The following is a 23,388-nucleotide window of genomic DNA, read 5'->3' on the forward strand; positions in this document are numbered from 1 at the left end:
ACACCAGCAACCTTCCACCTGCTGTAAAAAAAGTCCATCTATTATTCCCAATATCAGAGAATACAACACATTGTCTCCAAACCACAGAAGTGTGAGGTCAGACTAAATGAAATCACAGCTAAATTTAGAGAAATGGGATATCCCGATAAATTATTAGTGCAACGGAGAGCACTATTGGATACATGACAGCAGAATAACATTACAAAGAAATCCTGCTTACCGATTGTTGTTAAATAGCACCCAAAGATTAACAAAATAATAACAGTGATAAGCAAACATTGGAATGTGATATCCAAATCTTCAGGTGGAAGAATTCCCCCCTATGATCTGCTATAAAAGATCTGAGAATATCAGAGCTAACATAGTGAGAGCGGACATAGGTGGTACTAAAAAGGAATTAAAACAAAGTTTCCTTTCCACCCCCAAACGAGGGGTGGAAAGAGGGGCATGCTTCTCACCCTACATACGGGGGAAAGATTTCCAGCACAGGGCTTCTTTTTATCTTAAAATGTCCCTGTGGTCTATGATATGTGGAAAAACCTCCACACGTATGAAAGACAAATTCTCCAAACACAAATCCACTATTAGACAGGGCAATTTGCTTCTCCCGATTCCCTATCATTTTCACCAGTACAAACATACCATTGCATAACTGTGTTTTCATATAACTGAGCTCAACCACGCAGAGGAGGAGACAGGAACAAACTGGTAATGAAGCAAGAGGCCTTCTGGTATTCAGACACTGGAGCCAGTGGGTCTGAATCTCGAATATGAACTTAAAGGGGTTATCCCATCTTAGACAATGGGGGCATATAGCAAGGATATGCCCCCATTGTCTGATAGGTGCGGGTCCCACCTCTGGGACCCGCACCTACAACGAGAACGGAGCCGGGGAGAGTTGTGGCTGGAGGACCCCGGGTTTCCCAGGGTCCGACCACCACCAGGCGCAGCTCCCCGCCTCTCCCATTGAAGTGAATGGGAGCGCACTGCACATGCGCGGCCAACGCTCCCATTCATTTCTATGGGGCCGACGGAAATAGCCGAGCCAGCGCTCGGCTATTTTCGGCGGCTCCATAGAAATGAACAGAGGGTGGCTGCGCATGTGCAGTGCGCCCTCCTCCACTTTCTCTGCTCCGTTCTCCTTATAGGTGCGGGTCCCAGCGGTGGGACCCGCACCTATCAGACAATGGGGGCATATCCTTGCGATATGCCCCCATTGTCTAAGATGGGATAACCCCTTTAATAGTTTCTTGTAACCATGTGTTTCTTTTTTGTTATGTATCTAACAATGTAAATTTCTCCTCAGAAACCATGAAATAGAAGAGACTTTTAGTATTGGCGCTGGGTGGGTCATTTAAATAAATTGTTTGCACTGTGGGATTTACACCTGTTTGAGGAAGGCTCATGCTTGAGCCAAATCGTGTCACATGAATTCTACAATGTGGCAAAAAATCTGTATATACTGAAAATCTACCAGGACGTGCTGGTCTTTACTTCATCTGCAGTTATGGAGTCAGCAGAGCGTTGGTGACTTTTATGCACCACGTACCTAAGAACTTGGTGACCCCACACTGTATAACTTTACAGAGTCTGCACTTTGCACAGTTGCCGTGTTTCCTAAACGCTTCCACTTTGCAATAATACCACTCACAGTTGATAGTGGGATATCCAGTAGGAAGAAATTTCACAAAATGACTTGTTGCACTCTGGTATCTTATTACAGTCCCACGTTGGAATTGACTAAATTTTTTAGAACAGGCCATTCTTTCCCAATTGTTTGTAAAGGCAGACTTCATGGTGAGGGGCTGGATTTTATACACCTGTGGTAATCGGATTGAATGAAACATCTGAGTACAATAATTAAGATGTGTGTCACAATACTTTTGTTTAGATAGTGTATTTGGGAATATCATGTGAAAACTAGATGGCTCTTTAAAAATACCCCAAAAAATACGTACTCACCAGCTTCACTCTAGCGCTAACTCTCCAGTCCTCCTGACTGAGATTTGTTTTCATGGCTGCAGTGGTGATGTGCCCATATACTGCAGATGACTACTACAGCCAATCAGTGGTCTTAAAGGTCTTGTGGCATAAACTGCTGAGACTAGTGATTGGCTACAGTGGTCACTTGCTGTATACGGCTACATCATGCAGCAGCCTGGAAAATTGGAGCGGCCCTGCTGGAGCAGAAGGACTTTGATCCGATGAGTGTGCATTTCTTTTCTTATTTTAACACTTTCCCTGCTCTTAACTTTTTAAAAACCCTGCTTAAGGGGACATTATTGAGATATTACATATTATTTGAGTACTGTATGGAGGTATTATCTGGGTGGTATTACCATGGCAATATATTGTGGCATGACACTATTAAGTGGGCTAAAATTACAAGAAGAAACATCTAAAAGTGGAAATCAAAGAGGGTACACGTTCTATTAATTTGGACCTGGTTTAGAAAATATATTTTTCATTTCTCTACTTTTGTGGAAAATTGTAGTACAATTATCCCAACTGACATTTAAACATTTCAAAATAAAACATTCTTACAAATATTTTTTTAACAGCATGCTTTATTTGTATCCTGTAATGCACTGCAATATATACTGATTAAACATTACAGTAAATCAATTTCTATACATATTTAAGCCGCTTCTATAACTATAACTATAGTCTTGTCTAGTAAATTTCTTGGTATAAAGCAGTTTAGATTGCAGAAGGTGGATTACTTAACGCCATGTGGAAAAGTATCCTAGAAGAGACAAGTAAAAAAAAGTTTTAATAGTATGGATAGGAGAGACATATTTATTGTAAAGGTTATGGGAGGAATATTTACACACCGATTTTGAAGCCTAAATGCTATATTGTTGGTGTCCCACGCATATTGCAAAACTGAAGTGAGTGCAAAAAGTCTTAAAAGCCCCATTTAGTGGATTTTTGAAGCCAGAATTCTGGAGTGGAAGCATGGTAAATCAGGGCCTAAGATTTTATTATGGACAATGCCACCATTTTTTCCTGGCTTTTAGGTATGGAAAGTATGAAATCGGAGATACAGTAGGCTTTTATGGCTCAGCACAATTGGAAGTTTGTAAGGAATTGAAATACCACCATTGCATGAAGCTTAATATCTATTTGTATACATCAGGAAATCTGGTCCATAGGAAACTTATCCATTATTTTGAAGTTCTACATCCCTGGGGATAATTTACAACAATACAGAACATTGAGTGCTTCATTAAGTTAATAAAACCATATTGTGAATGATGTTATTCACTATTCATATCCAAGACTAGGAATACTTGTTTTGGTATCACCTAGATCAGTGGTGGTGAACCTATGGCACGGGTGCCAGAGGCGGCACTCAAAGCCCTCTCTGTTCGCCTCCCTCACCCTGGAAAAAGTCTATGGTGTACCAATATGCCTTAGACTTTTCCTGCCATTCATCAGCACAGGGCGCGCTATATGTACACTCAGTGTAGTTACAACTGCTTGTCTAGTACAAGGGAATGGTAGAGGAAGCTGATAATATCTTGTACAACCACAACAATGTAGACGGTGTAAGTTAAGCTTTGAAGAGGACGCATTGCTCTGCACAAACGCCTCAACTATTTCAAACAGCTGATAGGGGGGTGCAGGGAGTTGGTCCCCTGCTGAAATGATATTGATGACCTATCCTGAGGATAAGTCATCAGCATTATACCACTTTGCAATCCCATTAAACTCCTTAAAGCTAACCCACCGTCAGCACAGTTTGCTGCTCTTCTCAGGAGGACTATTTTGATTTTTTTTTTAGTTTCTTCAGTTTTCAGTTCTGATCTCAAATTTAATGTTTTATGATTTTTTTTCAAATAAAGATTAATACAGTATATGATAAACTGAGTATATTTTACTTTAGTTGCAAATCACTAGGGATCAACCGATTATCGGATTTACCGATATTATCGTCCGATATTGAGGATTTTGAACGCTATCGGTATCGGCATCTATTTTGCCGATATTCCGATAGCGTATGGGGAACACAGATCGCGCTGCTGTCAGCGCTCTCCGTGTTCCCCTTAGCAGCACAGGGGAGAAGGAAGCAGTGTCTCCTCCCCCTGTGCTGCTGCTGCTGCCGCTGCCGCCAGTGAAAGGACAGGGGACAAGAGGAGGGGAGGAGCTATGGCCACTGCGCCACCAATGAAGCTTAATCTCTCATTTATTCATATACAGGAGGCGGGAGCTGCAGAATCACACAGCCGGCTCCCGACCTCTATGAGCTGTAGCTGCGATCTGTGGTAGTTAACCCCTCAGGTGCCGCGGATCGCAGCTACTGCTCATAGAGGTCAGGAGCCGGCTATGTGATTCTGCAGCTCCTGCCTCCTGTATATGAATAAATGAGAGATTAAGCTTCATTGGTGGCGCAGTGCGCCCCCCCCAGCCAAGTATTAGACATTTGTGGTGCAGTTCCGCCCCCCCCCCAACCCCAGTATTAGACATTGGTGGCGCAGTGCACACCCCCCTCCCCCCCCCAGTATTAAGCATTGGTGGCGCAGTGAGCCCCCCACCCCCGTATTAAAAACATTGGTGGCGCAGTGCGCCACTCCAGAGGATCCCCTCTCCCCTGCTCCTCCGATCGGAGTCCCAGCAGAGTAAGCCTGGGGCTCCGATCGGTTACCATGGCAGCCAGGACGCTATTGAAGCCCTGGCTGCTATGGTAAGCTCCATGCTGCTGTGTGCACAAAGCACAGAGCAGCAGGGACAGTGTGAGCTCCTATTCACCCTGATAGATCTCTATCAGGGTGAATAGGACAAGGGTTCTAGTCCCTAAGGGGGCTAAAAGTTAGTAAAAATAAAAAGAAAGTTACAAAAATAAAACACCAAAATATTAAGTATAAATGAAAAAGAAAGATTTACAAAAAAAAAACTACACATTAACAATAAACATTAATTTTCAGCAGATTTGTGTAGGATTTATTTAATTTTTTTTCAAAAATGAAAATTCCCAGAATATCGGTATAAATTATCGGCTATCGGCCTGAAAGTTCACAAATTATCGGTATCGGCCCTAAAAAATCAATATCGGTCGATCCCTACAAATCACCATGTAACTGGCAAAATATTGGCAAGATAAAGTAGAGATTTTCTTTAGTAGAAGAATCAGTAAATCAGATTGCAGAAACATTTTGCTAGCTATAAGCATTAAAGGGGTAGTAAAACCTGTTTGTATTGAGGACCTATCCTCAGAATGGGCCACCACCCGCAGCAACTTCTTCGCAACCACTGACTCCTGTGCAACCCCCACTTCTGTGACTAGTCAAGATCGAACTCTCAGATGAGGCCCGGAAGCCGCTCTGTAGTTTCCTACATGTATATATTGTATGTTATGTCACTGAATATACTGTCACCGTACATAATGTCATTGTATAATACTGTTGAGGGAGCCCTGACAGTAAAATCTTTTAGTCCTCCTTCTGGGTGGGCCCCTTCTGAGTTCGGGCCCTAAAGCAGCCACTTCCCCTGCTTCCCCTATAGCTACGCACCAGGGGCCAGAATTTACCACTGTGCAAATCAAGTAAATGGCTGAAAAACAGAAAAAATAAATAAATAAGCTAGGGGCTGACATACTACCTGTGCAACTGGTTCAGCTGTAACAGAAGTGCCCAGGCTGCTCTGATAAGCTGAGCGTTGGACTTGGCGGACTGACTGGGTGTAGCTTAGCGATGCAACAGGGTGGAGCTGAGCTGTGAGAAGGGGGTAGATCCTTCCAATGCGACAGGGGCCCCCAGACATAACTTTGATTGGGGCCCCTAGAAATAGCAAATATGCCCCTGACTATGATGTTTTTATTTATTTATTTTGTGGGTATTATTTATAAAATAATAAATATAAATAAAGAAAACAAAAACTATGAGAGACTAAAGGAGGTAATCATACAAAAGCGTAATATGTGGACATATTTTAGAGACCTAGAACTCCTGAAATCTTAGGCTACCTTCACACTGGCGTTTTGGCTTTCCGTTTGTGAGATCCGTTCAGGGCTCTCACACGCGGTCCAAAACGGATCAGTTTGGCCTAATGCATTCTGAAAGGAAAAGGATCCGCTCAGAATGCATCAGTTTGCCTCCGTTCCGTCTCCATTCCGCTTTGGAGGCGGACACTGTATGTCTGACGAAACTGAGCCAAACCGATCCATCCTGGCACATAATGTAAGTCAATGGGGACGGATCAGTTTTCCATGACACAATCTGGCACAAGAGAAAACGTATCCATCCCCCATTGACTTTCAATAGTGTTCAAGATGGATCCGTCTTGGCTATGTTAAAGATAATACATGACGGATCCGCACAAACGCTAGTGTGAAAGTAAGCTTAGTTGCACAAACATTTTTATGATTAAAATGAAATCTACTATTCAATACATAGACAAAAATATATCCTCCTTACCGCGCTCTAGTTTAGGTGTCGGTGTTTTGTCTGTAATGTGTAATGAGGATGTGGTTAGACATACCATACAAAGGTGAAGACTTGTTTCATTGAAGACATTCATACTGTCTGTATGCACCAAAGATTAACCATAAAACCTACCTGATGTTTGAAGGCTATGCTCAGAATTGCCACCGTTTAAAGCAGAGAACTCGAAATCAGACATAGAACCAAACACAAAAGACCCGGTTGATGGGCCCCTGCTTTTCGTTGTTACTCCATTTCTTGAGGATTCGCTGTAAAATGCCTTTCCCGATCTCTTAACCACAACCACATATCCACCACCATCTGGTATTATTCCTGCATGAATTGCAGCTCGACAAACAGAAGATTCCTAAATATGGTAAATGCGTTAAGTTAGAATCAGTTTGTTCTTGATTATGTAGAAATATATAGTGTTCCGTAGAAAAATATGGTGCCAAGAAATTTACTAAAATCCAACCAAAATGTTAAAGGGGACCTAAACCTTTGCTGAAAGCATAGAAGGTGTGCTTAGTGCCTTTGGCTTGCATTTGCTCTGCTTTTCCAGCATATGAATCCTATGTGATTTCTATAGATCCATACTCCACATGCTGGAAAAGCAGAGTAAATGAAAGGTGCAGAGCGTTCTAAGAAGCTTTCAGCAAAGGTTTGGGTCCCCATTAACCAAATTTGTGTGAACTTTTATGAAATATACAATAATTGTGAGGTTTTTTTTAATGCATCAGGTTCGTAGAACTTCTCATTTTGATGTGGTTGATGTCACCAGGCAGTATTATAACATTAATGTAGAAGAAAAGGGGAAAGACTAGAAGTAGAAAAAGAGTTGAAAAAACGCAGCACAATCTACAGTAAACCGCCAAATGAGGTTATTACTGATATACATTATTATGTGAGATGTGCTGTAAATGTGAGTTGGACCCCCTGTAATTGAAACAGAGCAAAATATCTTACATCTGCATAACCATATCCATGTCCCCAAACAGGAGCATTCTGTGTCAGGCATCCATAAGGACAAATCACCCTGAAAGGAAAAAGATGCAGTTACTGAAACACAGTGATCCCTCAAGATACAATGGCCTCAGGATACAATATTTTCAACATACAATGGTCTTTTCTGACCCATCGTAAGTTGAAACCAGACTCAACATACAATGCCTCAGATTCATATCTAACCAATCAAGGTCACTTCTGTGGTAAACTAGCTGGATTAGGCTACTTTCACACTAGCGTTCGGGTGTCCGCTTGTGAGCTCCGTTTGAAGGGGCTCACAAGCGGCCCCGAACGCATCCGTCCAGCACTTATGCATTCTGAGTGGACGCGGATCCACTCAGAATGCATCAGTCTGGCAGCGTTCAGCCTCTGCTCCGCTCAGCAGGGTGTCCGCCTGGCTGTGCGGAGGCGTGCGGATCCGTCCAGACTTACAATGTAAGTCAATGGGGACGGATCCGTTTGAAGATGACACACTATGGCTCAATCTTCAAACGGATCCGTCCCCCATTGACTTTCAATGTAAAGTCTGGACGGATCCGTTCAGGCTACTTTCACACTTAGAAAATTTTTAACAATATAATGCAGACGGATCCGTTCTGAACAGAGCCACCGTCTGCATTATATGAGCGGATCCGTCTCAGACGGATCCGCTCTGAACGCTAGTGTGAAAGTAGCCTTAGTTGTTAGCAGCTATTCCTGACTGTTATATGTAAGGACTTGTTTTATCTGTCTTAGTTATCTGCTTATTTTGTTAAATCTTCTTTTTCTCTTATCTTGAATGACATTTTTGGGCTTTGGAACTGATTACGCAACTTACAATGGTTTCTAGATACAATGGTCGCCCTGGAACCAATTAATATTGTATCTTGAGGGACCACTGTACAATAATACGAAGAGCCAGGGTGTTGCCAGTATAAGATGCAATACCGTACAAAGCTGATACCATGGTAAAATTATGTATTCCCATTGTATTCAATGAAGTAATCAGAATGGATGTAGCTGGGAAGAGGTGTGGGAACAACAGTTCTATACATTTCCATAAGTGCTAAAGGTTATCAACAACTACCCCCCCTCAAAAAAAATAAAGCCCACAGCATCCTTACTAGTTGTAGAGTTCTAGCTTGTCTTCCTCCAATTCAGTATATAGCAAATATAAAGCAGCATGTGCGTGGGCACTGCTGATCTTGTAACGCCAGGGACCCTGGAGATTGTGACTACATGAAACTATGTATACTAACAGTTCTTCCTCAGGTTAAAGAGGTTTTCTGGAATTACTCAAGGGGGTTATGCAGCGATTTATATTGATGACTTATCCTGAGGCTGTTCAACCCCTTTAAGTTTTCAGTTAGGCTACTTTCACACCTGCGGCAGCAGGGTCCAGCATGCTGTAGTTTTTGCTCAGCCGCCTCTCGGCATGTTTGCCGTGCTGTGGCCGGAACTCCGAACCGCCCCCATTATTGTGAATGGGGCCGGAGTGGACTTCCGGTGGGCTAGTGTTAGCACGAACCCAGCAGGCTGTTCCATCGTCGGAACAGCCTCCCAGACACTGCTGACGGAAGTGTGAAAGTAGCCTTATCCCTATAGCATGTATGACATTTTGAAAGACTCATACTTACCTGCTCCTCACTACTCCAATCCTGTACCCTGGCTCCCACTTAGCCATCTCTCTGTCTCTGGCTTCTTTACTTCTGGCCAGATTTGGAAATGGTCATGTACTCAGCTGCTTTCTATGACTGGCTTCGGCGATAACGTGCCACTTAAAGACACATCACTGCTGAAGCCGGTCATTGGCTGCAGCATCACACAAGAACATGCCCATAGCCGGAAGTAAACAAGCCAGGGACCGGAAGATGGCCAAGTTGGAGCCAGGGTGCAGGACATGAGAGGTGGGGAGCAGGCAAGTATGAATCTTATAATAGGTCAAACACACTACGGGGGATAACAGAAAACGTAAGCAATCACAGAAAACTGTCAGAGAGCATGTAGTGGGCAGAAAATTCTCCTCCTCATAGGGCTGGATACAGAAACTACGCAGGCTGTGACTGAAGATTTATTATACTACAGTTTGCCTCTTCTAATGGGAACAACAGAGAGAAAATCAAAGAAGCAGTGCATTGCAGGTAATGAAAGTATTGGGGAAAGTTGTTATGGGGCAGATGATTGATAAGAAGAAGATTACGATTACAAAATGATCTAAACCTTTATTAAGCCATCAACTCATCTGCAGTGACGAGCCTTTTAGAAAACCTATAAACCTATTCTACATATTCACAGATCTCAGAGAAGTCGCGTTGCCTTTAGCAATAAAACCTTTTTTTCTCTAGATAGACAGAATGCCACCTTGCTCGTGAAGAGTTGTTACATGGAACACCTTACAATTCTTTTTGTACTTCTGCTGTGAGTGCTCCTGGATAGATTTATAGATCCCCTCTCTGACCAACTAGTGATGAATCCATGGTGATATGTTTATTGGGGTACAGGGTGCAATGGTTCCCCCATCAGCTCTACCAAGTAATATTATATGACATGTTAGAAAATGCATGTACTTGTTGTTTAGCACTTGCCTACATCCATTTGGTTGTTTAACAGGCAAAAATATAATTATTTAGAGTTTAATAGTGTCAGACCAACTATGTCAATACTCACAATGTGGTTTGTGCAGGCAGATCCTTGGCTTTTGTTGAGCAACAGGCAGACACTAAAAGAAATGAAGTAATAAAAATAATTAGCCAAATACATAGTAGCATGGAATCACTTGAATGTGTTGCAGTCTCCTGTAGAGCAGCTGGACTATAGCACCACTGTGCAGGGAATAAACTAAATAAATACTTAATTTTCATAATCAGTGAGGGATTCCAGAGGTCAGACCCCACCAGTCATAATGATGAGGGATATCATAGTGATAATATTATAAAGTTGGAATACAACAGAATATTATAAATCGAAAAGATACTAACAGGGGACATGGCAGTCTCAGCTATTCTGACCATGTCCCACCAGGGGTTTTCAGGTGGCCTTAGGGGTTAACGCCAGCTTGAAAGCTCTCACGGAGCAGGTGGCACAGCCTCCCTTGGATTCAGACCTCCAGAGGGCAGTCTGGGACCAAGGACGGTTGTACTGAGAAACGTTCCAGCAGGGCTAACCGGAGGCAGTGTCCTAGGGACACCTACAATTCATGGTACCTTATCAGTTTTTGTGGATTGTGCATGAGATTCCGATGGCCAGATACCCAAGGGCCGCTAAGTCAGAGGCCTGGGCGGGAGACGAAGCCACCCCAGTGGTGTCGGTCATCGAGTGTTTCGTGCACTTCCAGGAAAAGGCGCAGGCCTTGTCACGGTTGGTACATGACAGTATAGACTGTCCATAATTGGGGACAAGCGGCCTGGGAGGGCCCGTACCTCGCGCACCAGCGGCTCAATGCCAGGATATACCTGGTCACCCTGGACCACCGCCAGGGAAGGAAGAAGACCCTTACGCCAGAAAAGTGCCAGTTGGGCATAAGCGAGGGGCCCCGGGCAGGCGGGGAAGCTTCAGAACCGGAGCCTGGGAGAGTGGATGCCAGCGCATGCTGGCTCACGCTCCGGGACAAGCACCAGGTGATGTCCTTTCTGGGCACTGCTGGTTACTATAGGGGGTTTGCGCCCCACTATAGTAGCCTGGCGAGGCCCGAATTAGGAAGATGCTGCCCTCCAAAGTCGATTGGACAAACGACTGCGAGACTACCTTCCAGGCGCTGATGGACACCCTTTCCAGCTTCCCGGTACTACAGGCAGCCGACTTCACGCGGCAGCTCATAGTACCGACTGAGGCCAGTAATGGTGGCCTCAGTGTCGGGCTCAGTCCGGGTGACTCCATTGGTCAGGAACGAATAGGAGATGGGTACGTGGGAGCCTGGCGCTCCAGCCGTACCACTTTGCCATTTGCCACCAGAGAGGGTGCAGATGGGCACACGGGGAACAACAAGAGTGGGCTTCCCCTAGTGCCCTCTAAAAGAGGGAGGTGTGAGGAATATGGATTAATATTTACTGTCAGCCATATCCACACACCCACCATTTGCTGAAAGGTAGCAGAGGTAGTAAACTCCAAAGGAGGGCCCTGCTTCAAAGCCCCAGCCATATTGCAGGGAACCTCTTGCAGGCTACCTTTGTTTACAATTTCACACCCTATTCAGACAGCATGGATCCTGCAGTAAAACCTCCCAGAAGGGGGTCTAAGCCATTCCCCAGTTCAATCAAATCTAGCAGACAGCATGGAACCAGCGATTTATAAGGAATTATGAATTGCCCGGCCATCACAGGCGCAAACCGGATACATATTTGTGTCCCAGTGGCCATGATGAACATGCCCATGGTCTTAGTTTAATGGTGGGATGCCAGGGAAGAGAGATATACATATCTCCCCACAGAAACCAAATAACTGTACCATGTTTGGACTCAACTTGTAGCTGGATCTGTTGGTTCCAGAACCATCCCCCTGTGACGTTCCGGTCTAGAGCCATGAACCCTAAAGGGTTTTGTGGGTCATTTCCCAGAGGAGGGGCCTGCTACAGTTTAAAAGGCTTGTGACAGCAAGTGGCTGTGTCTTTTCTTTGAAGGAGGGTCACATTGTGCCATGTGTTTAGAGGGACCTGCAACCAGCTGACATCACTGCCCTCCATGTGAATAGAGCAAAGGACTAATCATAATCCCAAAAGAACATTCATCTACCCGGTAACTGACTTGTACTCTGTGTAATCTTGTTTGTACTATATTACCTGTATGTGTAACCTCAGACCACTGTATATATTCTTTGTGTATAGTGTGTGATCTAGTGCGCGCTTAAGGCGATTAATTATATAATTTAATCTTGTGCTGTCTTGTATCTCGATCACGAATTCCCACGTCCGTGTTTCGGCCTAGTTATACGCTACTGCGGGTTGGTTTCTCACCCTATATAATCCCATTAGCGGACCGGGTTTATATTAAACGAGAAGCTGGTGGCAGATTACCCGGACTGAGAAAGCGCTGTTTCACTGCGGCAGTGAAAAGGCTCTCTCAGCTTGTTGCCTCTCTGTGCCCACGGGGAAAGGAGGTGTCTGTGTAAACTGTACCAAGCTGACCTTACATGCTCCTCCAGGAGGGCGTAACGTCACGTCTTGGTAACCATGGACCATACCGCGCCTTGTGAGCTCGACATAGTTGACGTCAAGTGGGCACGAGGGGTGGTATCCCTCACAAGCATTATGCCACTTTGCAATCCCATTAAACTTCTTAAAGCTAACCCACCATTAGCACAGTTTGCTGCTCTTCTACAGTTTTCAGTTCTGATCTCAAATTTAATGTTTTATGATTTTTTTTTTAAATAAAGATTAATACAGTATCTGAGAAACTGAGTATATTTTACTTCAGTTGCCAATCACCATGTAACTGGCAAAATATTTGCAAGATAAAGTAGAAGAATCCGTAAATCAGATTTCATAAAAATTCTTCTAGCTATAAGCATTGAAGGGGTTGTGAAACCTGTTTGTATTGATGACCTATCCTCAGGATATGTCATCAATATCTGATCAGCAGCCCCCAGGGTACTTGCTCCATTTACTTGAATGAAGCGAGTACTTGTAGTTACACTACTCCATCGTTAAAGAGGAGACGACAGTGTAATGAAGATAAAGCAGCACTTGCATGGAGTGCTGCCTCCTCTTCAAACAGCTAATCGGTGGAAGTGCCTGGTGTCTGATCCCCGCTGATCAGATTTTGATGACCTATCCTGAGGATAGGTCATCATCAATCAACAGGCTGCACAACCCGTTTAATAGGCCTATACATTTTTCCCTTGATGGCTCCATAATGAATGTGATTTAAAGCCTGCAAGGTCACTGATAGTATATTTTTTTTTAATCTTTGTTTTACAATTATTTTATAGAGGTTTTCACAAAGACAAATTTGATTACATTAAATCCAAAAGAACAAAATGCATATATACTGTACACCAGCTCCAAAACATTGCATAATTAACTTCCACCAAAGAATTATTGATTTAGATCATAGCCACTCTAGTAGCCATATCTACCTATTCATGGATTGAAAATGATCAACATAATTCACAGCCCTGCATAATCATGTATGATAACTTATTTGCAGGAGATACTAATAAAAAATATATGTTAGGGCTCATGCACACGGCCGTTGATCGGCTGTTCGGTGCATTTGGGACCGCGATTTGCAGTGCCCAATGCACAGGCAACATCCGCAGACTAATCCAGACCCATTTAACTTGAATGGGTCCGTGGTCTGTCAGGACTGCAAAAAAGTAGTGCATGCACTTATTTTTTGCGGTGCAGAGGCACGGAGAGAAACCCCACAGAAGTACCCCGTAGTGCTTCCATGAGGGTTCCGTGCCTCTGTTCCGCACTGACCTTCCGGATTGCGGACCCATTCAAGTGGCCAGGCAACGGCTGTGTGCATGAGCTCTTACTAAGGTATGATGACCCCCATGGTTATGTTAACAAAGACGGTCAAAGGGGTTTTGGATGGTAATATCTAAAGACAATGAGTCAAAAAAAAGTAAAGGAAATCATAAATCTGGTTTTATCAAAGGGACATTTTACCTTTTTCCTGAGCATATTGTCCTAGGCCAAATGTCAAATATATAAATAAAGTTTTTTGTGTGATGCAAAAGGTGATCTAAAGGTCTATGGATGCAAACCAGGAGCAAAATGAGTGTTCTTAAATATTCAAGCAGTAGTTGAAAGATGTGGACAAGCCTGTTACCAAAAGGCTCCTTTACACAAGGTGATTTTTAGGTTAATTGTACAGAACTAATGTTTGCAAATGCTAGTACCTGATAATTGCCCTGTGTTAAAGTGCCACAGATCACCCAATATTTGTTCATTAGGTCAAAGCATCCTTGATGCGACACCCAAAATCATTGTTTCTGAACAGAAGTCTGCTTAACCAAAAATACTAAATCTAATTGGGCATGAGTGATCACAGTAGTGATTGCCCTTCCTCATACAGAGGAGATGATTGCTGCATCGATGTAAATGCAGCTCTCATCTCTGCTGATCAGGCAACTAATAGGAACGTTCAGTTAGTTCCCGATAATTGTGTGTACATCAGCCCACATAAAGGGGCCTTTGGTCTGTCCCAAAAGACAAGCGAGGAAGCCAGGCATTAAAAGGTCTATTGTATAGATGAGAGAACCGATTCTTCTCATCAGTAGGACTTCTTTATCTGTGAGGGGCTGTCTTAGCTGCTGCTCCAATTAGCAGAGCAATGGCCTCAGAGCACTGACTGTGCACGCGCCACTACCCAGTAGTGTAGGAGTAGCAGCTTGGTCTATAGTTATCGATTTGGTTTGGGTAACTACATATGTTTAGGGGCAATGGCGTAACTGGAAATGACTGGGCCCCACCCCCAGCAACTTCTTCGCAACCACTGACTCTTGTGCAACCCCCACTTCTGTGACTAGTCAAGATTGAGCTCTCAGATGCCTGGAAGCCGCTCTGTCGTTTCCTACATGTATATATTGTATGTTATGTCACTGAATATACTGTCACCGTACATAATGTCATTCTATAATACTGTTGAGGGAGCCCTGACAGTAAAATCTTTTAGTCCTCCTTCTGTGTGGGCCCCTTCTGAGTTTGGGCCCTAAAGCAGCCACTTCCCCTGCTTCCCCTATAGCTTTTCCCCAGGGGCCAGAATTTACCACTGTGCAAATCAAGTAAATGGTTGGCTAAAAAAATCAGAAAAAAAAAAACAACTAAGCTAGGGGCTGACATACTACCTGTGTAACTGTTTCAGCAGCACAGAGGCCTAGGGGCCCTTTCTGGCTGTAAAGCAGTAACAGAAGTGCCCAGCTGCTCTGCTAAGCTGAGAGTTGGACTTGGCGGCCTGACAGGGTGTAGCTTAGCGATACAACAGGGTGGAGCTGAGCTGTAAGGAGGGGGTAGATCCTTCCAATGCGACAGGGGCCCCCAGACATAGCTATGCTTTGGGCCCCTAGAAATAGCAAATATGCCCCAGACTATGATGTTTTTATGTATTTATTTTGTGGGTATTATTTATAAAATAATAAATATAAATAAACAAAACAAAAACTATGAGAGACTAAGGCTACATTCACATCACCGTTCAGCCTTTCCGTTCTCCTGCTCCATTTAGGGGCAGGAGAACGGAAAGGACGGATAAGCACATAACTGATACCAAACTGAGTCAAACGGAGCCTGAGGACCCCATAGACTATAATGGGGTCCGTTATGTTTCCACTTAGAAGATGATTTTTAAGCGGAGACAAAAGTTGTGCATGCAGGACTTCGCTTAAAAATCATCTTCTGAGCGGAAACATAACGGACCCCATTATAGTCTATGGGGTCCTAAGGGCTCCGTTTGACTCAGTTTGGTGTCAGTTATGTGCTTATCCGTCCTTTCCGTTCTCCTGCCCCTAAACTGAGCTGAACGGTGATGTGAACGAAGCCTAAAGGAGGTAATCATACAGAAGAGTAATATGTGGACATATTTTAGAGACCTAGAACTCCTGAAATCTTAGTTGTACAAACATTTTTATCATTAAAATGAAATCTACTATCCAATACATAGACAACAATATATCCTTCTTACCGCGCTCTAGTTGAGGTGTCGTGTTTTGTTTGTAATGTGTAATGAGGAAGTGGTTAGACATACCATACAAAGGTGAAGACTTTTGTTTCATTGAAGACATTCATACTGTCTGTATGCACCAAAGATTAACCATAAGACCTACCTGATTGTTGAAGGCTATGTTCAGAATTGCCAACGTTTAAAGCAGAGAACTGGAAATCAGACATAGAACCAAACACAAAAGACCCGGTTGATGGGCCCCTGCTTTTCGTTCTTACTCCATTTCTTGAGGATTCGCTGTAAAATGCATCTCCCAATCTCTTAACCACAACCACATATCCACCACCATCTGGTATTTTTCCTGCATGAATTGCAGCTCGACAAACAGAAGATTCCTAAATATGGTAAATGCGTTAAGTTAGAATCAGTTTGTCCTTGATTATGTAGAAATATATAGTGTTCCGTAGAAAAATATGGTGCCAAGAAATTTACTAAAATCCCAAAAAGATGTTAAAGGGGACCTAAACCTTTGCTGAAAGCATAGAAGGTGTGCTTAGCGCCTTTGGCTTGCATTTGCTCTGCTTTTCCAGCATATGAATCCTATGTGATTTCTATAGATCCATACTCCACATGCTGGAAAAGCAGAGTAGATGAAAGGTGCAGAGCGTTCTAAGAAGCTTTCAGCAAAGGTTTGGGTCCCCATTAACCAAATATGTATGAACTTTTATGAAATATACAATAATTGTGAGGTTTTTTGATGCATCTGGTTCATAGAACTTCTCATTTTGATGTGGTTGATGTCACCAGGCAGTATTATAAAAAGTGTGTGCCCCATATCATGGATGTCTCCTATTTTTCCTGAGTGCACATTAATGTAGAAGAAAAGGGGAAAGACTAGAAGTAGAAAAAGAGTTGAAAAAAACGCAGCACAATCTACAGTAAACCGCCAAATGAGGTTATTATTGATATACATTATTATGTGAGATGTGCTGTAAATGTGAGTTGGAGCCCCTGTAATTGAAACAGAGCAAAATATCTTACATCTGCATAAGCCATATTCATGTCCCCAAACAGGAGCATTCTGTGTCAGGCATCCATCAGGACAAATCACCCTGAAAGGAAAAAGATGCAGTTACTGAAACACAGTGATCCCTCAAGATACAATAGCCTCAGGATACAATATTTTCAACATACAATGGTCTTTTCTGACCCATCGTAAGTTATAAACTAGACTCAACATACAATGCCTCAGATTCAGATCCAACCAATCAAGGTCACTTCTGTGGTAAACTAGCTGTATTAGTTGTTAGTTAGCAGCTATTCCTGACTGTTATATGTAAGGACTTGTTTTATCTGTCTTAGTTATCTGCTTATTTTTCTTAAATCTTCATTTTCTCTTATCTTGAATGACATTTTTGGGGCTTTGGAACTGATCACGCAACTTACAATGGTTTCTACATACAATGGTCGCCCTGGAACCAATTAATATTGTATCTTGAGGGACCACTGTACAATAATACGAAGAGCTAGGGTGTTGCCAGTATAAGATGCAATACCGTACAAAGCTGATACCATGGTAAAATGATGTATTCCCATTGTATTCAATGAAGTAATCGGAATGGATGTAGCTGGGAAGAGGTGTGGGAACAACAGTTCTATACAATTCCATAAGTGTTAAAGGTTATCAACAACTAAAAAGCCCACAACATCCTTACTAGTTGTAGAGTTCTAGCTTGTCTTCCTCCAATTCAGTATATAGCAAATATAAAGCAGCATGTGCGTGGGCACTGCTGATCATGTAACGCCAGGGACCCTGGAGATTGTGACTACATGAAACTATGTATACTAACATTTCTTCCTCAGGTTAAAGAGGTTTTCTGGAATTACTCAAGGGGGTTATGCAGCGATTTATATTGATGACTTATCCTGAGGCTGTTCAACCCCTTTAAGTTTTCAGTTAGGCTACTGTCACACCTGCGGCAGCAGGGTCCAGCATGCTGTAGTTTTTGTCTGGCCACCTCTCGGCATGTTTGCCGTGCTGCGGCCGGAACTCTGAACTTGACCCAATTATAGTGAATAGGGTCGGAGTGGACTTCCGGCAGAACGGTAGGGCTAGTGTTAGCATGGACCCAGCAGGCTGTTCCCCCGTCGGAATAGCCTGCCAGTCACTGCTGACGGAAGTGTGAAAGTAGCCTTATCCCTATAGCATGTATTACATTTTGTAAGACTCATACTTACCGGCTCCTCACTACGCCAATCCTGTACCCTGGCTCCCACATGTCCATCTCTCTGTCTCTGGCTTCTTTACTTCTGGCCAGATATGGACATGGTCATGTACTCAGCTGCTTTCAATGACTGGCTTCGGCGATAACGTGCCACTTGAGGACACATCACTGCTGAAGCCGGTCATTGGCTGCAGCATCACACAAGAACATGCCCATAGCCGGAAGTAAACAAGCCAGGGACCGGAAGATGGCCAAGTTGGAGCCACGGTGCAGGACAGGAGAGGAGACTGTCAGAGAGCATGCAGTGGGCAGAAAATCCTCCTCCTCATAGGGCTGGATACAGAAACTACGCAGGCTGTGACTGAAGATTTTTTATACTACAGTTTGCCTCTTCTAATGGGAACAACAGATAGAAAATCAAAGAAACAGTGCATTGCAGGTAATGAAAGTATTGGGGAAAGTTGTTAAGGGGCAGATGATTGATAAGAAGAAGATTATGATTAGAGGCACACTTTCATGTTATTCTGGTCTACAAAATTATCTAAACCTTTATTAAGCCATCAACTTGTCTGCAGTGACGAGCTTTTTAGGAAACCTATTCTACATATTCACAGATCTAAGAGAAGTCGGGTTGCCGTCAGCAATCAAACCTTTTTTTCTCTAGACAGACAGAATGCCCCCTTGCTCGTGAAGGGTTGTTACATTGAACACCTTACCATACTTATTGTACTTAATAATTCTGCTATGAGTGCTCCTGGATAGATTTATAGATCGTCTCTCTGACCAACTAGTGATGAATCCATGGTGATATGTTTATTGGGGTACAGGGTGCATTCCCCCATCAGCTCTACCAAGTAATATTATATGACATGTTAGAAAATGCATCCACTTGTTGTTTGCACTTGGCTACATCCATTTGGTTGTTTAACAGGCAAAACAATAATCATTTAGAGTTTAATAGTGTCAGACCAACTACGTCAATACTCACAATGTGGTTTGTGCAGGCAGATCTTTTGCTTTTGTTGAGCAACAGGCAGACACTAAAAGAAATGAAGTAGCAAAAATAATTAGCCAATTACATAGTAGCATGGAATCACTTGAATGTGTTGCAGTCTCCTGTAGAGCAGCTGGACTATAGCACCACTATGCAGGGAATAAACTAAATGAATACTTCTTTTTCATAATCAGTGAGGGATTCCCAGAGGGGAGACCCCCACCAGTCATAATGATGAGGGATATCATAATGATAACATTATAAAGTTGGAATACAACAGAATATTATAAATCTAAAAGATAAGGTATGTGGAAAAAATTAGACCAGATTACGCCTTTAAAAGGTACCGATAATCAACTTGACTGTTGAATGTAGTACCTGATTTTGTATCCAACTTCATTTCTGTCAACATATGAAAAATAACAAGGTGTTACATTCTATTGTAATCTCTTTTATTATATCATTCTATATATATATAGGCTTGAGAAAGGCTCATATGTGAGCCGAAACGTCGCTTGTGCCACCTCATGGGTGAATAAATCCTTTTTCACAGAAGATCTTTTTTGGAGTGCAGTCCGATTTCTTTATTATATATATATATATATATATATATATATATATATATATATATAAAAACGTGAAAATGTGGCAGCACTCATATGTTGCGGCGGGTGCCTGTGTTAAACCCTTGATTACGGGTGTAGATATAAGAAGAAGATATCCACAGCACTCCTCTATAAGGCCTCTTTCACACGGGCGTCGCATGTAAGGGCCGGATAGGATGTGGGTGCGTGGGCGGAGAAATCGTGCGAGTGCTCACGCAATTTCAGTCAGTTTTGACTGCAATTGCGTTGCGTGGTTCAGTTTTTTCTGCGCGAGTGCAGTGCATTTTGCACGCGCATGAGAAAAAACTGAGCGTGGTACCCAGACCCCAACCCGGACTTCTACGCTGAAGTTCGGGTTTGGGATCGGTGTTCTGTATATTTTATTATTTTCCATTATAAAATGGATATAATGGAAATTAATAGAATTCTGATTTAAAGAATGCTAAGTAAAAAGGTCCATTGTGGGCTTAAAAATATATTTTTTTTTAACTCACCTCATCCACTTGATCGCGCAGCCGGGCTCGTCTTCTTTCTTCTTCTTCTTGCAGGACCTGGCTGGAAAAGGACCTTCGGTGACGTCATCGTGCTCACCACGTGGTGACGTCAGCGCAGGTCCTGCTGAATGAAGATAGAAGAACCTTCTATCTTCATTCAGTAGGACCTGCGTCGACGTCACCGCACTCACCACGTGGTGAGCGCGATGACGTCACCGAAGGTCCTTTTCCAGACAGGTTCTGCAAGAAGAAAGAAGACGAGCCCGGCTGCGCGATCAAGTGGATGAGGCGAGTTAATTATTATTATTTTTTTAACCACACAATGGACCTTTTACTTAGCATTCTTTAATTCAGAATGCTATTATTTTCCATTATAACCATGTTAGAATGGAAAATAATAAAGTAAATGGGGTTCCGGGTAACTCATCCCTCGTCTCCTTAGCAACCATGCGTGAAAATCACACCGCATCCACACTTGCTTGCGGATGCTTGCGATTTTCACGCAGCACCATTCATTTCTATGGGGCCTGCGTTGCGTGAAAAATGCAGAATATAGAACATGCTGCGATTTTCATGCAACGCACAAGTGATGTGTGAAAATCCCCGTTCATCTGCACAGCCCCATTGAAGTGAATGGGTCCAGATTCAGTGCGGGTTCACATCACGCATTGCACCCGTGCGGAATATTCGCCTCAAACGTAAAAAAAAGTGTCTTTTTTTAACAATTCTTTAATATTATCGTGTTACAATAAGGTAAGTGATACATTATATTCAAAGTGGATCAAATCTCAAATGCAGTACAAAAATCTATCTTCTCATCACAGAGGTAAATATTGCAGTCTGGTAACACAACAATTCTTTTACGTTTTATCCCCCCCTCCCTAGAACCCCCTCTACCCTACACCTCTCTAGATAACCCTCATACCCCCCCTGATCTACCTCTTCAGTATAGACATGATTCACTAGTCACAGATCTCATCCAAAAGAAGAAAGCCATCAACCTCCTATTTTCAATCTACCTAGCTGACCCTTCAGATCTTCTCGTAGATACCATGCTGTCAGTTGAAAAGATTCCCTTCAATGTATTATACTCAAAATCTCCATGTCTGATAAAGTTTTTTTCCCGAGATTTCTTTTCTGGTTAGAGCGTTTAGCCATTCTAAATGAAAGATATGTCATAGTTGTCTGAGTAACATTTCGGCACTTGGGACCTCTGACTCAAGCCACCTTGATAACAGGCACCGTTTGGCTTCTAGTACCACCTTGTGCCCTAACATGGTAAGTCCTGTCTCGTTCCCCACCCCACTAACCCTGGCTTTCCCTTTGATATCTGCCTGAAGTATAACCAACGTCGGCGATAAAGCTGTCTGACTATTGCAGGTCTGTTTCAAGATTAGGGTCACCTGCTTCCAAAACTCTCCTAACTTCGTGCAACTCACTAGACCGTGGAACAAGTCTGTTTTTGGAGTGGCACACTTGGGGCATACTGTGATTCTGTCCGGCCTTGCCACTGTCGCCGGCAGGTCAAAAGCATACAGTGCATGGTGAAGGATCTTATTCTTAAAATGTGTTTCCCTCATCCTTTCATTTAGCACTGCCCTATTTAAGGCAAGTATGCCAGCACGAGCCACTAACTGGACATCCTCGATGCCCAGTTTATCGCCCCACTTTTTGAATTGCCCTGAGATACAGAATCTTTTCATACATCCCTGAGAACACTATATAATACTGAAATGGAGGTTTTATTTTTATCCTCAAGAAAGGAATCAAATTTATTCCTTCGCAATTCCTTGGATACATCCTTGACTAGGCTCTTCCCATAACTTCTTACTTGCATATAAGAGATGGAAGAGATCCCCCATTTTCATCACCCCCCTAGTCGCCCAATACCTGAAGGATTTTTCCTTTTGTCCCGGGATGAACCCAGGGTTATTATGTATGGGGAGATTTTGGAAAACTGTTACGAAAGACCAAATAAATTCCTAATATTTTTCCATACCATAATAGTATCCCTTAAGATCGCCTTGCCAGATACGGGAGTTTGGGCATTTTTGTATGTAATAAAGCCAGTAGATCCCAGGGTGCAGCTAACTTTCTCTCTATACATAGGTTGGTATAGTAAGATGTGCCATTAAACCAGTCTAATATGTGCCTGCTGAGGCAGGTTATATTGTAATCCCGTATATGTGGGAAATTGAAATTGAGATGTAGGAGATTCTAGGCTTCTTCTCATTCCAGATAAAGTTTATGAACTTTCTCTCTAACCCTTTGATATCTGCATGATGCAGGAGTACAGGAATAGTCTGAACTGGGTATAATAGTTTCGCCACCCCCATCATCTCTATCAAGTGGCAACGACCTACCAGCGACAAAGGCAGGTTCTGCCATCTGTGCAGGTCATTTTTTATTTTGGACAGCAATGGTGGATAATTCAGTTGATAAATGGAATGTGGAGATTTACCTATCTTGATGCCTAGGTAAGTGATTTGCGATGATGCCTGAGAGATACCAAATCCCAAAGATTTGATGTAAGGGCCTTTGTCCCCTTGGGTTAGTAGCAACAGGTAACATTTGGAGACATTGATTGTATACCCAGAATAGCTCCCAAACCTCTTCAGCATCTCCAGCACGCTCCCCAAATGTTTCCTCGGTTTGGCCAAGAATAATATGACGTCATCTGCAAACAACGCTGCTTTCAAAAATGTGTCTTTTATTTACACGTCACACAGCGACGTTTCGGGTCTCTCACAGAACCTTTCTCAAGCCAAGTCGGCTTGGCTTGAGAAAGGTTCTGTGAGAGAACCGAAACGTTGCTGTATTACATGTGTAAATAAAGGACATATTTTTTTCACGTTTTACAGAGGAGTGCCGTGGATTTCTTATATATATACACAGTACAGACCAAAAGTTTAGACACACCTTCTCATTCAAAGAGTTTTCTTTATTTTCATGACTATGAAAATTGTAGATTCACACTGAAGGCATCAAAACTATGAATTAACACATGTGGAATTATATACATAACAAAAAAGTGTGAAACAACTGAAAATATGTCATATTCTAG

At 42.8% G+C, this 23,388-nt stretch overlaps 2 protein-coding genes across 2 annotated transcripts in view; both read right to left on the bottom strand.

Annotated features, from left to right (window-relative positions):
- Positions 1-2,576: 2,576 nt before the first annotated feature.
- LOC122944027 (cysteine-rich secretory protein LCCL domain-containing 2-like) lies at positions 2,577-17,118 on the bottom strand. Its single transcript, XM_044302226.1, has 7 exons — positions 17,048-17,118; positions 16,170-16,401; positions 10,074-10,125; positions 7,389-7,458; positions 6,558-6,789; positions 6,417-6,446; positions 2,577-2,746 (listed from the first exon to the last, which is right to left on the bottom strand). The coding sequence occupies exons 1-7, from the start codon at positions 17,084-17,086 to the stop codon at positions 2,724-2,726; spliced, it is 678 nt and encodes a 225-aa protein (XP_044158161.1). The 5' UTR covers positions 17,087-17,118; the 3' UTR covers positions 2,577-2,723.
- Positions 17,119-19,553: 2,435 nt separating this feature from the next.
- The window catches only part of LOC122944159 (cysteine-rich secretory protein LCCL domain-containing 1-like), a 31,697-nt gene continuing 27,862 nt past the window's right edge, over positions 19,554-23,388 (bottom strand). Inside the window, exon 14 of the mRNA XM_044302390.1 lies at positions 19,554-19,627. Coding sequence (XP_044158325.1) covers positions 19,554-19,627 — 74 coding nt within the window. The remainder of the gene's footprint in view (positions 19,628-23,388) is intronic.

This window comes from Bufo gargarizans, chromosome 7, assembly GCF_014858855.1.
Source record: "Bufo gargarizans isolate SCDJY-AF-19 chromosome 7, ASM1485885v1, whole genome shotgun sequence".
In the NCBI taxonomy this organism is placed as follows: domain Eukaryota; kingdom Metazoa; phylum Chordata; class Amphibia; order Anura; family Bufonidae; genus Bufo; species Bufo gargarizans.